Source organism: Etheostoma cragini, chromosome 8 (assembly GCF_013103735.1).
Source record: "Etheostoma cragini isolate CJK2018 chromosome 8, CSU_Ecrag_1.0, whole genome shotgun sequence".
In the NCBI taxonomy this organism is placed as follows: Eukaryota; Metazoa; Chordata; class Actinopteri; order Perciformes; family Percidae; genus Etheostoma; species Etheostoma cragini.
Genome location: NC_048414.1, coordinates 10,200,672 through 10,214,738, shown reverse-complemented (window position 1 = coordinate 10,214,738; position 14,067 = coordinate 10,200,672). Strand labels below are relative to the sequence as shown.

The 14,067-nt window shown below is 38.5% G+C and overlaps 3 protein-coding genes across 3 annotated transcripts in view; 2 read left to right on the top strand and 1 right to left on the bottom strand.

Moving 5' to 3' along the window:
- The window catches only part of slco3a1 (solute carrier organic anion transporter family, member 3A1), a 50,387-nt gene extending 40,651 nt beyond the window's left edge, over positions 1-9,736 (top strand). Inside the window, exon 11 of the transcript XR_004657482.1 lies at positions 9,725-9,736. The gene's annotated coding sequence lies outside the window, so the exon portion shown is untranslated. The remainder of the gene's footprint in view (positions 1-9,724) is intronic.
- st8sia2 (ST8 alpha-N-acetyl-neuraminide alpha-2,8-sialyltransferase 2) lies at positions 1,193-11,314 on the top strand. The gene is made up of 5 exons (XM_034878268.1): positions 1,193-1,243; positions 2,048-2,188; positions 2,283-2,540; positions 5,803-6,096; positions 8,739-11,314. The coding sequence occupies exons 1-5, from the start codon at positions 1,209-1,211 to the stop codon at positions 9,046-9,048; spliced, it is 1,038 nt and encodes a 345-aa protein (XP_034734159.1). The 5' UTR covers positions 1,193-1,208; the 3' UTR covers positions 9,049-11,314.
- A 10-nt stretch (positions 11,315-11,324) lies between these two features.
- Positions 11,325-14,067, bottom strand: part of fam174b (family with sequence similarity 174 member B) — a 4,771-nt gene continuing 2,028 nt past the window's right edge. The window contains exon 3 of the mRNA XM_034878273.1: positions 11,325-13,389. Coding sequence (XP_034734164.1) covers positions 13,386-13,389 — 4 coding nt within the window. The 3' untranslated portion in view covers positions 11,325-13,385. The remainder of the gene's footprint in view (positions 13,390-14,067) is intronic.

The following is a 14,067-nucleotide window of genomic DNA, read 5'->3' as shown; positions in this document are numbered from 1 at the left end:
TGTGTGTGTGTGTGTGTGTGTGTGTGTGTGTGTGTGTGTGTGTGTGTAAACGAGTGTATCTGAATTGAAGTTTGGAGTTGAAGGTGAAGCCTATGTGTGGATTATTTCTACATTTGTAACACTTGGGACTAGCACGAGCAGCTGTTCTGACAGCAGCCCGCCGAAGGTCTCCAAGGATTATTTGTCTTGCAGCAGCCTGCATGCGGGATAGGATACGTTACACTATAGCGAGGGGTGTGTGTGTGAAGGGGGGGGACAACAGATTGGAAACAATAGGCTTTCCTCTTTTTCATTTTCAGACTTTGAAATGCTGAGCAGTGCAGCAGAAATGCACATGCCCCACTTGCAGTTGACCCTCAAGAAAAGACATCCTTAATTTAGCACCAAAATACTTCAGTGACATGTAAAACCAACCAGATCTCAACAGCGCAACATCGTCCTCTTCCTCTCCTCGTTATCATCACAGCTATAAAGATGCTGTTGTATCTGAACGGCAAAAAATGACTTTTCTTGTTATGTCTCTGTGAAGTGTTTTGATATTCTCACATTTCCCTTTCAGCAAGAACATTTTGTTTTGAATGCAATTACCTGGCCATGGCTCATGTTGTAATGAGGTCATATTGGCTTGTGATTCACCGTGGGAGAAAAAACAGAACCAATCCCACTTGTGCATAAAATGCAGCTTAACACAATTTTAACAATATATCTAAAGCCCCCAGGATTGTAAAATGAGTGTGAACAGCCCACCTGTCTGCCAGAGAAGCACTCCTGTGTTTCAGCTTCACACTCCTTCAAGACTTCCTCACTTCTGACCAAGGTTGTGATTGCAAAGCAGGCCGATCTGAATGTACGTACAGTATGTTTTTTACTGTAAATGCATCTTGGCTGGCATATTTAACACCCCTGGAAAATGATTGCTCAGAAACAAAAACCTCCTTTCAGGATAATGGGGCTCCATTAGGGCCACATTTCTCCTCATTACATCAGCAAATGGGCCCACAGTGAATAGCTTTAAAAAAAAGACCTTGATGCTTAAAAGATGGAAATACAGTACGCCCGATATTGAATACAGTGGGTGCATTATTGTTACAGGATATGGTTACAGGAAGCATCAGTGCTATCAACCAAGGCTTCAGGCTGCATTATGATTCATAACATCTAAATCTTGTTTTTCTTTTATCTCTAGAAATACTGGACATTCACAGAAGATGAACTTGCACCAGCTCATCCCTCAACCGCAGAGGTCTGAAATAAATCTAATTATCTCCAGGCACACACACACACACACACACACACATACATATATGTTATACTGTATATTGTATAGTTGGCATTGAGCATATAATTCCTTTGCAGTCTTGACATAGTGAGCGTCTCATTACTTTTTACAGTGAGAAGGCAGTTGCTATAAATACCCATCAATGTGGTTTTATCCATGTGACAGTGAGAACAGCTGCCATAACAATGAAGCTAAATTAAAAATGCTGTCTTTCAAATAACATTAGTGGTATTGCATTTAAATTATGTTTAACCCTCACTGAAGCCAAGTCTTTGTTTTCTACACAGTGATGAAGGAAGTATTCAGATCATTTGATTGAAATGTGATCTATGTAAAAAAAATACTCCATTACAAGCAAAAGTCCTGCATGATCAGGTACAAAAGTATTGTTGATAAATGTATTTAAAGTACCAAAAGTACTCATTATGCAGTAAAATGGGTAAAGCGCAATAAGAAGTGCCATTCATTTAGTGGAGTAAAAGTATAAATTAGCATAAAAGAGTAAAAAGTATTGTATTTGAATAAGTGTATTTAGTAATATTCCATCTCTGTTTTTATAACCCCAAATCACAAATTTGGTCTTAACAGTTGGTACAACATATGACACCCTACGTTCTTACACCCTCAATTCGGATAGGAAAAATAAAAATAACCCCTAATTTTGGCGGGAGGAAGAGGGAGAAATTCACAGAATACATGGACCAAATAACAAGGCTTTTGTTTTTTAACATTAGTGTGTCATCACCATGTCTTTTCATTCTCATTTAGAAAGGCTGCAGCACACGTGGATCCGACTGGTTTGACGAGATTAAGCAAAGATGTGAATCATCTCGGTCCGAGCTACAATACCACTGCCAAGCTCTCATCGACCAACTGGACCTTCAACAAGACCCTCTCCAGCCTCATCAGGCAGACTCTTCACTCTCAACAATTCTCTCAATACATTTTCACATTGGACAAAACAGAGTCTTTTATAACTGGTGTGTATTTTCTCGTTTCACAGGAAGAATATTCTAAGATTTCTTGATCCGGAGAGAGACATATCTATCCTGAAGGGCACACTGAAGCCAGGAGATATCATCCACTATGTGTTTGATCGCCACAGCACCATAAACATCTCAGAAAATCTCTACCGTCTTTTGCCAACCGTATCGCCCATGAAGAACCAACATCACAGGCGCTGCGCCATTGTGGGAAACTCCGGTATCCTGCTGAACAGCAGCTGTGGACCCGACATCGACTCTCATGACTTTGTTATCAGGTATTTTGTTTCTTTTTAACAGAAATGGCATAAATGATTACAGGGTTGGAAGTCTTCCACTTGAAATAAATTATAGAAAATGCTGGTCAAAGTTGGCTGTAACTGAAGTGGATTGCCACATAAGTTTCAGTTGTAGACTTATCTCACTTTACTAAGAGTATCATGGTAATGACTTTCTTCAGTTCTCGGTTTGATTCAGGTTAAGCGTCGGTGTTCACGCAGCTGGAAATATATTAATTGCGCTTTTGAAAAAGCTGTCACAGTTTTTTAATGATTTTAAAGTTGAAAACAAACTGCTGGACTGAGAGCAATTGAATGCATGATTATACACTAAACTGACATTTTGAAAAGCCTTTGCATCCAGCAGAAACACACTGAGCTTTTTTAGAGAATCACCAGCGCTCTCAAGGGTCCTGCTCTCATGTACCAGAGAGTTGTTTGTGAAGCCGTCTCTGTCTTGTGTCTAAAGAGTCCCAGAGTGGGTTATTTATCACTATTCATACTTGTCATTGGAGGGAAAAAAAACTGAGACACTTTGAAACGTACTCTATGGAAATTGGGATAATTGAGGCCGTCTAATTTTGGCATATGACACACAACATAGCTAATGTGGTGATGTAACTGATATGTGAGTAATAATGATGAGGAGTTAGTTGTCTGTGTGACATGTGAGGAACAGTAACTTGAGCAAGGATGACTTATATATGCAGAGGGGGGGCATATGATGACCTAGGGAATGGAACATGGAAGATCTGTGAGAAACATCCTGCCATAAATCATGGACTTTAATGATATATATATATATATATATATATATATATATATATATATATATATATATATATATATATACACTATATATACTATACAGTATATATATAATATAAATGGAGCAGGAGTAGCTGTCTGTGGTAGCACCTCTTTCAGCTAAATGATCAATAGCTGAATAGGCCTCAACATGAATGTCTCTTTTTTATTCAGAAATATATTCTGCTGTCAGCGCATCTTGTCTTTTCTAAGTGCTGCGATGTTATGCTGACGAGGAGAGGTCGTGGTTTCAGGACCACAGCAGCATGATAATAACGTCAGGGCATGGCGGGTAATGGTTGGCTGAAGAAAGACAAGAGGGAATGTGGCCTTTTTAAAAGCTATAGAATTTGCTCTGGTGTTCACATATCAGCTAAATATAGTTCTATATGCTCTTTACTGGGTTGTAAGGGAAAATTTTGGGATACTCGAGCAATTAATAAATTGCCATTTCGAAAATAAACTAGTCAGCTGGCGATGCATATTTGCCATATATTGTAATCTTTGAACCTATTATTTTCTAAAGCAGGGACAGAACATCAGTTGTATTTTTTTAAGAGGCTTTCTGCCTTTAGTTTTTGACAGGGAGAGAGAGACATGCAGGTTGGATTCAAACCCTGGACTTCTGCGTCAAGGCATAAACCTCTCAGGACACGTGCGCCTCCTCTACCACTGAGCCAACCTGGCCACTCAGCTGGAGTATTGACAGCAACTATTACGCTGTAAAAGAATAAAGTCCCTGTCCAGCAAAAACCATGCATTTCCAAGTTACTGAATAATTAAGTGTTCTTTTACTTCCTTTGTGCACTAAACAAAACAAAAAAACACTGGATTATCTGAGAATTGTAACGTGACTAAGCTGAAATGTTGATGTTCTGGAGATGCCTAGTTTTCACTGGACGATCAGCAGCCACAATAACAGTATGTTGAGTTAATAAAACCAAGTACTCCTGGTTTGTTTTCCTGCCACATTGCAGGGACTAGAGATGCCTCACCGTGAAGATAATTACCAGCTTTGTGTTTTCTGGTATTTACTTGGAGGCCAAGGTTAACATCAATGAACAAAATGCGATCCTGCATTAATGCTGAATTTCACTTCTATTTTCTGCTTTATTTCACTCTTGGTAGAAATGCCAGCTATGCAAATGGTTGGTAAATTAAATGGAAAAAGAATTTTACCTATTAGTAAGGTGTGAGCTACTGGAAGATTTTAAGAGTTTTGAAAACGTGTGTGTATGTATGTTAATTAACATTGCTGTGTGGCAGCTTGTCACTTATAGGTGGAATATTTAAGGATTTAGGTTTACTGTAGGTTACTGTATTTCATCCCTTCTAAGAATCTTCCACAGAAGGCTTAGTTTGAGGTAACCCGATCCCACAGTTGATAATAGATGAGCAATGTGTCTATCTATTAGAAGGGTCTTACAAATAAGGAGTTGTTTTAAGGTAACACTGTATCACAGAAATACATAAGCTGACATGTATAAGGACAAAAAGAAAAGTATAAAAAGAGGAGTTGCGTGCGTGCATGCGTGCATGCGCAACCACCACGGTTATCTTCCTTGTTCAATAATTGAATAAAGCTGCATTTAATCTAAATTTATTGGACTCGTCATGTGTGCAGTCTCCTCCATCATTTCTAGTCAAGACTCCCAGATATCAGTCACCATAATCAGTTTATAAAATGAAAGACCTATCGCAATAACGCTGCTGCATATCATTATTCAAGCTCATTTTAAGGGCAATGCGCATGTTGTCTTTCATCTAAGCTCACCTGTCAATCTGGCTAATGAATGAGGACCACAGCACATGAACAGCATATGATTCTCATAATCTTCATGTTCATTAAACCATTCAGTGACCCCTCACATCCTGCATTAATTACCTCTGCATAAATGTTGCTCTCCACTCTTTTATGCGGGTTTTCAATTTGTCACCCATCTCTCTGTTCATGTCATAGATTTAAGAAAACAAATGAGGAGACTGGCTCTACTCGCTGGCTCTATATTAAGTTTCTGAAATCTTTGAGGCCAGCCAGGAGCAAAAGTGTGTTGAATCTTTTGAAATTGAGTTTGAGTTTTCTTTTAAATTAAATTATCAACATCCCACTACTCACAGACACATTACAGGCTCCATCTCAGCTTGTGTGTGCACGTGCGTGCGCGCGTGTGTGTGTGTTAAATCAAAGAACATGTGGATGTCATAGCTTTATCAGTCACTGAATCTGAACTGAAAGGAGAACTTGTGTTAACTGTATGATAGACCTGTCTCCTCCTACTAAGTTTCTTATACCTGTAAAGCTTATACGAAGCTGCTTTGAAGCGTGTTGGTTGCTCAACACTTCATTTAGAAATTTTTCTTTAAGTGTATGTTTGGCTCCGATGACAGAAATACACGATAATAAAGGAAATAACTTACACTGACATTGAGTGACGTGGTTTTGCTTGTATTGCAGGTGTAACCTGGCACCAGTGGAGGAGTACTTTCAGGACGTTGGGTGGCGGACCAACTTGGTGACCATGAATCCTTCAGTGGTGCAGCGGGCCTTCCAGGACCTTGTCAGCGAAGAGTGGAGGGATCGCTTCTTGCAGCGGCTTCAAAGCCTCAGCGGCAGTGTGCTGTGGATCCCGGCCTTCATGGCCAAGGGGGGAGAGGAGCGCGTGGAGTGGGCCCTTCGTCTCATCCTGTTGCACACTGTGGACGTACGCACCGCCTTCCCCTCGCTGCGCCTCCTCCATGCTGTCAGAGGGTAAGATGTAGCTCAGGTTGGCAGCTGCTGATACTGGTGTGCTGCGTCTATTAAGAACACCTGTGCGCAGCATAGGAAACTCTAATCTGCAGCCCAGGTGGCTATTTTTAAACTGAGCATTAAAGCGGCTCTCCAGGGGCAGACGGTGTTGCTCTTTCTTCAATCAGTGAGCACCTGGAGTCGTTCCCCCATTCACCTGGTGTAAAATCTGTCTTTGTCTGTTTGGGTCTGAAATGAATGACATAGTTCAAGTAGACATACAGGTAACTGTTTTTATGATTTATTTGTGTGCTAGGATCAGGCGTTTATGTGTCTCTTAAACAAAAAGTTGAACATTTTGAGAAATGGTCTTGTTTGCCCTCTTGAGTGTTTGATGAAAAGAATTGCTAGAGCTGTAAAAAATTTACTGTAAAATGAATTGTCTAAGAAATAAGTGTAAATAACATTATAATTGCCTCTTTCAGTAATACAAACAAATTCAAGTTTTGGATGAATCCCAGAATACATCTTTTGGCTATATCACTGTTATGTGAGCCAGATAATGTAGTAACACAGGTACAGAACCTATGAAGTGAACCGCACCTCCTTATTATCATAAAACATTGTATTTCTTTCTTTAATGAACATAACACTGACTATTACCATCAACAGTCATACCACTTAGGACCTTAGTTAATGTTAGCAATAAACTGGGGTTAAACAAAGAAACTGTGACTATGTAAAAAAAATATAAAAAAATTAGCAATTAGACAATTATGTAATTTTTAGAAGGCAAATTCTGTTATATACAGTTATGAACTCCTTCTGTGAATGTTTTGCTACTGTCCTTGCTTGCTCTCTCATCACAACCAGATTCTGATAGTGACCTTTTTGTCCTTTTGTTAAAAAGCCGAACAACCACCGCTGGTCAGCGATCTAATGATGCCATTTTGGGGCACCCACGTAGCTCAGTTGGTAGAGCGGGTGCCCAAATATAGAGGTACACTCCTCAACGCAGCCGGCCCGGGTTCGAATCCAGCCTGCGGCCCTTTGCTGCATGTCACTCCCCCTCTCTCTCCCCTTGTCAATTAAAGGCCTAAAATGCCCCAAAAAAAATCTTTAAAAAAAAAATTATACCATTTTGTTTGCCCCAACCAACACTCTGTGTTGCGAGAGGGGTATAACTGGGCCATTCATTTATAATTCTTTATTTATAAGTCTATCTGATCAGTGTTTTACAAGAGAAAATAATTTGCCTGAAATGTTCTTGAAGATGAAACTCGTGCTTTTCTTTTCTTTTTAAAGTGCTGTCTGTTAAATACTCCCGACCTGACCTTCTCTCAGTGCAAATTAACCTTATATCCCCATCATGTACAGGAGAGAACAGAGGAGCTGCTCATTTTTACTCCAACCAAATGCCAAATCAGACCATTTCACTGATTAGTAGACCATCTCCTCTGCTTGTTAAAATGCTGATCACCTGCTGTCGTGTTTGGTTGGACTGTAACCTGCCCTGTGGAGTTGTCCCTTCATGGCACATGAACCGCTTTAAATGGTTGAACCTCTGCATCTCAACTCGGCCTTCCACACAGACCACAGAGTGCACAGCTAGAGGAGGCGGCAATAGGCCAGAGGCTGGAGAAATGGGCCGGTGTGACTTGAAAGCAAAATAAAGTTAGGTCAAAGTGACCGTCTGACCACCTGCCTCTGAGGGCAGCATGTGGCATCTCACTATAACAGGAGCTCCTAGGTTACCTAAAGTAGAAGAACGCAAGAGTGCAGAACTGCGTCAGTGTGTGCAGTTTTGTTTAACATATCCACCCAAACAACTAATTAAACTAACTCTTCAAGAGTTATTATTCTGAAGAAACATACAGTTAAAGCTTTGCCAATGGGGTGAGGGGAAAACTATCTGTCTGGAAACTAAACAAATATAAATTGTTTGTTTCTTCTGCAGATGGCTGCACTTGGCTGCCAAATGTTTGGAATTATCGGGCTGCAAGAAACAATTCTTTTTATTTTCAATAAGTAAAAATACCTTTTCCTAGCGCCTGAAATGTTATGATCTTATGCTTAATTTGTCCAGTCAACAGTGCAAAACCCAATATAGTCATTTTAAAAGGATATGAAGAGAAAGGTGTAGCAAAGCTCTCCAGAAGCGGGATCCAGAGAGTGCTTGGTGTTCTTCCTTCATAAATGACTTAACTAAACAATAAATCTATCATAATTGACAATCGACCAGCTGCTTCCGCATTAGTTTAAAAATAAGGACATTTCTTGCAGTGCATCCACTTAGCAAATGGAACACGAGATGAAAAGGTCATTTATTAATCATCTGTGGGCAGACAGTCCTTAAAGGGGCAGCTTGTTGGTCTAAAGTGGAGAAATGTATCGGGCAACTTCCTATTTTTTTCCTGTGTGACTTCTTAGGCTTCAGCTCCACTTTGTGGGCTCTGGCATACTGTATATCTGGATTCATCAAAACCGAGAGGGAGGAAGGTCTTGTGAAGGAGATAAGTGTTGCTCTCTAATGAAAACTTACTTATGTGCTACCTAGAAAAGAGCTCTGGTGACATTGAAAATATTCTTCCTTTTGCTGGATTTCATAGGTGACAGTTAACGAATCATTGGATGCAGCTAATTGCATACATCTTCATCAACAGGTACTGGTTAACCAACAATGTCCACATCAAGCGTCCGACCACTGGGCTCCTCATGTACACGATGGCAACTCGCTTCTGTGAAGAGATCCATCTGTACGGCTTCTGGCCCTTTTCACTCGACCCACAGGGCAGATCGGTAAAATACCACTACTACGACACTCTAAAGTACGAGTACACGTCTAGCTCCAGTCCTCACACCATGCCTTTGGAGTTCAGGACCCTGAGCGCATTGCACAGACAGGGGGCGCTCCGACTCCACACTGGGACCTGTGATGCAGGGAGAACACAGAAGGAGCTCCAGAGAAAATAAGCTTAAAGGAGGATCTCAATGGAAACTACTTTCTTCACTGAGCAGACTCCGTACAAATAGTTTTCTTGTTTACACACTTTTATGAAACTTGAATTAACTTATTTTCAGTAATTGGAATGAACTTTTTGTATGTCAAGCTATTTAATGACTTGTTTCATTGGTTAATGAGATTTCTATGGCAACCTTTAAAATAATGAGACCCTTTTCTGCAGGTGTGACCAAGCTATAAATAGAGATCCTGTCTTGTTCATCTGTTGGCCCCTTCTTATTTATTTTATACAGTTTCTAGTATGGTTATAAGTTTAAAATTAAGGGTTAAGAACATATTTTTAAGTTTTGTGTTAAAATTGGTCATGATATGCCATCAATTAATATCTCCAGTTTATGAATCGACAGGGCTCCATTTAAGGCTCTATTGTAATTTCAAGAGCTGTTGAATTAAAGACTCTTGTTGTGAGTCACTTTTTGGGCCACAAGATGGAAGCACTTAAAAGTCAGGGAGAATGATGATACAAGAAGAAACGTTTCTAATTTGATGTTCAACTTCTGATAACAAATTATCCTCAGATAATGAACTTTTTAATGCTTTTGTAGCCTCTTATAAATACGTTAAGGGTGTTTACCAAAAGTCCAGTCAACCAGAGCTGCCACGTGATAAGGTTAGGTTAACCAAAAGGAAAAATGGAAGCATGTTGAATTGTATTCAGTTTCTTTGAGGACAAAGAGGGAGTGTACCAGCTGTGCACATAAGAATGTTTACACAGACTTAGCCGGCTGTAAACTCACTTTAACTTTTCTCAAAGAACACCAGCCCTGTTTCCTCACTGGAAATGTCAGAAGTGAGGGCAGACGGTAGTTGTGTTGTTGTAGTAAGAAAAGCTTAGCTTTCTTTACATGAATGTAAGGGCAGGATGTAAGGACGGATGCCCTTGTTGTGCTTTAAATAAATTACAGAAATAAATTACAGTTAGCAGCAGTGTCAGTGTAATAACCCTGAGAGGAAGATTAGCTCGTAACTTGTTTGCCTTGATTCATTTTAAATGATGTACGAAATATGCTTGTATAGTGTGTTAGGGTTAGTATTTTAACTAATAGAGGTTGATACAGATATGTAGGGATTGATACATCTTCATTGGATTGGAGACTACTTTGTGCCTATAATCACTCAAATCTACCCTTTAAAATGTAACCATTCACATACCCAATAATAACTAAATCATTCTTGACGGGCTGGGAAAGATGTCTCAATAGTATCACCAACTTCCAAAACACTTTATGCAGGTATGAATACACACTGAAATAACTTCACATAGATAGATATACTTTACTGGATACTTGTTAAGTAATTGTGGTTAGAAAATAATTCAGTTATGTTTATTTTTAGGCCAATAGCTTTCAGGTTGGTCAAACCAATACATCAGTTTAATGCCAGGTTGGATTATATTGTTGAACTTTCAAACTTCACCTCAGTAAAAGTCTTAAAGTTTAGTTGAGTTTTTTAGGATTTGTCTTTTAACAGGACTTTTTGCCGCTTTGGGTGTTTTCTGCAACAAAATGCCTTCCAAGAGCTCTGCAGCTAAACAAGTCGCCTCTCATGTGCTTCCAGCCATGTGACATGTGCATAATAGTGTTGTTTTTCCAAGATGCGCCTGTTGACTCGCATGTTGGCCCACATTGCTACTTAAATTCTGAATAGATACGAAAAAGTTGTACTAGAGAGCGAGCGGTCTGTTGCAATGAATGGTTTATTTGTCTGAGCTCGGCAAAAATAGAAACATTCTTCAACCAACACAATTAAGTTAATTAACCTCAAATTTGCCACCGTCGAAAAAAACTTCATACTGGCGTGTAGTTTCTGCTGGAATCGGAGGGGGTTGTGCTGTATAGTTTTATCTTACCTCTTTTCATGTATACCGTATGTAAACATCTGTTTAATGTTGCAATTTCAGAAAACATGTTAGCTTTTGCATGTTTGGTCTTGACTTGATATATACAACTTTGGTATTTTTATTTTTGTTAATATTCAATCTGACTCAAGGATACTTAAATTGGGCAGTTATGACAAAGTGAATGTACTTTTCTGTGGCAGAAAACAATATCAGAATGGAAAATAACAAGACTCCCTCTCGAAAACGACGTAACACTTCAAAGAAAGTGGTTTTATTTCAGTACTGTTTCAAATAAATGGAAACCACTGTGGTTACACAAAACATCTCTGTCAAAAACCAAACAGGGACTTGTTTTATTAATAAACTTCCAAAACAAACTTGTTTTTGTTTTAAATGTGGGATCGGGGAAATTAGCTACAGTCTTCAAATAGCTACCACAATGAAATGACTTTGATTCATTTTACAACAGGAACTGTCTGTAGCACATGATTCCGTTCTAGTAAAAGTCCAGAATTAGCATCTTTAACGAGCAGGGTTTTTCCACTATTTCACACACGAGTAAAGATAAAATAAAATATGTTGCCAAGATGGAAGAGGATAACTGTACAAGGATGACATACTTGCCTGAGTATATCTGAGGGAGCTGCAGTTTTCTGCACATACAGTGAAAGACTAAAATGAAACATGACTCAATACTGAAATGAACAGTGGTCTTATAGTCTGATGGAAAAATAGCCAGCAGTCTGCTAAAGCACATGTCACAAATATGGTTAAAAGTTGGATTCACATATGATTGAAAAACATTCACATACACTCCATATGGCTTGTGTATCTAACAGTAAATGTATTAGTCTTCTATAATTGGCCATAACATCGTTTGGAACAACAGAAACTACACAGTGTTCTCTTTCTCCTGGAAAGAAAATGTTCAAGTTGAGCATTGCCATTGTCATTCAGAAACAGCTGCAGCTGTAGGCCATGGTGCATTATCAAATAACAGTTTAGATTAAAACAGAAGATCACCTCAGCCACTCACATTTGCTGCAGAAACCTAATAGTTGTACTCTATAATGTTAGTTTAGACACACAAGGGTAAGGTTTGTAAACGCCTCTGCAATTTCTTCTGTGTACTTCATGTCAGACTTTCAGTTGATCATTGTGTATTTAGTATTTGGTCACATGAATTTGACAAACCAGTTATGATTTTCATTTGTCTTTATTTTAATACTTATCTAATGGGCCAAATCGTTTGAGGTAAAACCTCCATTTTAAACCCACATGTCAAAACAGTTCCACCAAGATAGGGACAATTTTCTTTTTAGTTTTTACCAGAATCTTTACTGCACAGAGAAGCAACTCTTCAGGTGGAAAACATTAGTCCTGTTCAAGTTAGACATCACAAGAGTCAGTGAGCCATTAATGGAAATTGAAGTGGGAGACTTTCCATAATACTTTACTAACTGCTCACCTACTATTTCAAACAAGAGATAACCGATTTTGGGGATTTAAAAAAAAAAGTAACTAGACATATGTTTAATATTGTTTTGATTTAGAAAATAAGACACTGGATGCATGTCCAACATGTTAAATACTAAAACTACATCACTGCCAACCTGTTGATATTTTTCACTGGTTACTTGATACAAACACATTGTAAATTAATTAGCACACCCGATCACAACAGATTACAGCATTCACATTGATGGCAAATAGATGTATTTCATAAACACTGTACAAATATAACCTGACTATATTATTTGAGATTTTAACCAAATTTGAATCTCAAAAATTGAGAACTTCAGCTGAGATAGCAGCAAAACAGGAACGTCTACAACAACACACGGTACAAAAATATACACTTACTCCATAGATAAAGACAGACTGCCTTCGACAGTATATATTTGCACAATAAAGTGGTTAGTAGATAGAAATATATTTGGTATGAAAGTTTAGTTAAAAATATCAATAGATTCTTCACTGTGCATTTTTTTTTTACATTTCAATAGAGTAATTCTGCACGATGTTTGTTGCATGTTAACATTGTATGCATTAACTGACTGTCTTAAGTTTGAATATGGGAAGATCATAGCTTTGAAAGCAGGCATTGGTTCCTCCTATTAACTCAAAATGTAAAAAGAAAAGAAAAAAAGAGTAATTTCCGTGTAATGTACGCCAAGTCTTTAACAGGCTGATTACTGAATGACTTTTGAGAAGAAGTCACAATATAAAGCAATCTGATCTTCAACATCATAAACAATTGTGCACATGATAGGAGCGTAAGCAAAGCAGCAAACAATGATATCCATACGGCTCCAGTCCTTTAAACACAGGTAAAAGCCACGCACAAACCGCATTGCTAAAGACTCAAACAGTGTAAAGATTTAAGAAATCACTTGAGATGTCCCAGGCAGAACCGGAGATATCAATTATTGATGTCCATGCCTGGATTCACCTGCAAAAAAACATGAAAACTCACAGTGACTTGACTGAATTATAATTTATAGCTGATGTTACGGCCAATTTGGTCATGAGGAAATAGGTTTGCCTGCAGGGACCTGTCTGACTTGGAAGTCAAGAATGCCATGTAAACAGGACGCCATATCTTCCTTTGAGGAAGTGGTTGTGAGTTAAAGAACAATTGAAAGAACGGAAGGGTGAAACCTAATGTCAACATTAGATTACCTAAAACAATGTTTCTTTAAAATAGTGTTTCTTCAAGAGGAGCAAGCAACAAATACACATACTATTTTCCTTTTCTGTCTGTGTGTTTTATACTGTATCACAGTACTAAAAATGTGTGTGTGATTTAATATTATTACTGTTAGAGGTCTACTAGAGAACCACTGAGACACTCCGACATGTGCTTTAGTAGCATAAGATGACTAACTGCTGTGCCACCTAGCAACATTTAATAGTCAAAACAGAGGTATGAGGTGCTTTACATAGGTGAATCCAGAGTAAAACATTTTACGACTACCGTACAATTGTAACAAGTAAGATAAGAAGAGGCATTGGGAAAAAGTAAGACTCGCAAAAACAGGTAAATTCAAAAGTAGTAAGATACTGTAGAGGGTTATTTTTTTTAAATATGCACTAATCTTTCAAGTTTATTATTTGTAACCCTATATTA

Bases quoted from the DNA above. Each gene is read 5' to 3' on its own strand.
- st8sia2 (XM_034878268.1), top strand. From the start codon at position 1,209: ATGAACTTGCACCAGCTCATCCCTCAACCGCAGAG. The intron at 1,244-2,047 runs GTCTGAAATAAA...ATTCTCATTTAG, and splicing joins CTCATCCCTCAACCGCAGAG to AAAGGCTGCAGCACACGTGG. The intron at 2,541-5,802 runs GTATTTTGTTTC...CTTGTATTGCAG, and splicing joins TCTCATGACTTTGTTATCAG to GTGTAACCTGGCACCAGTGG.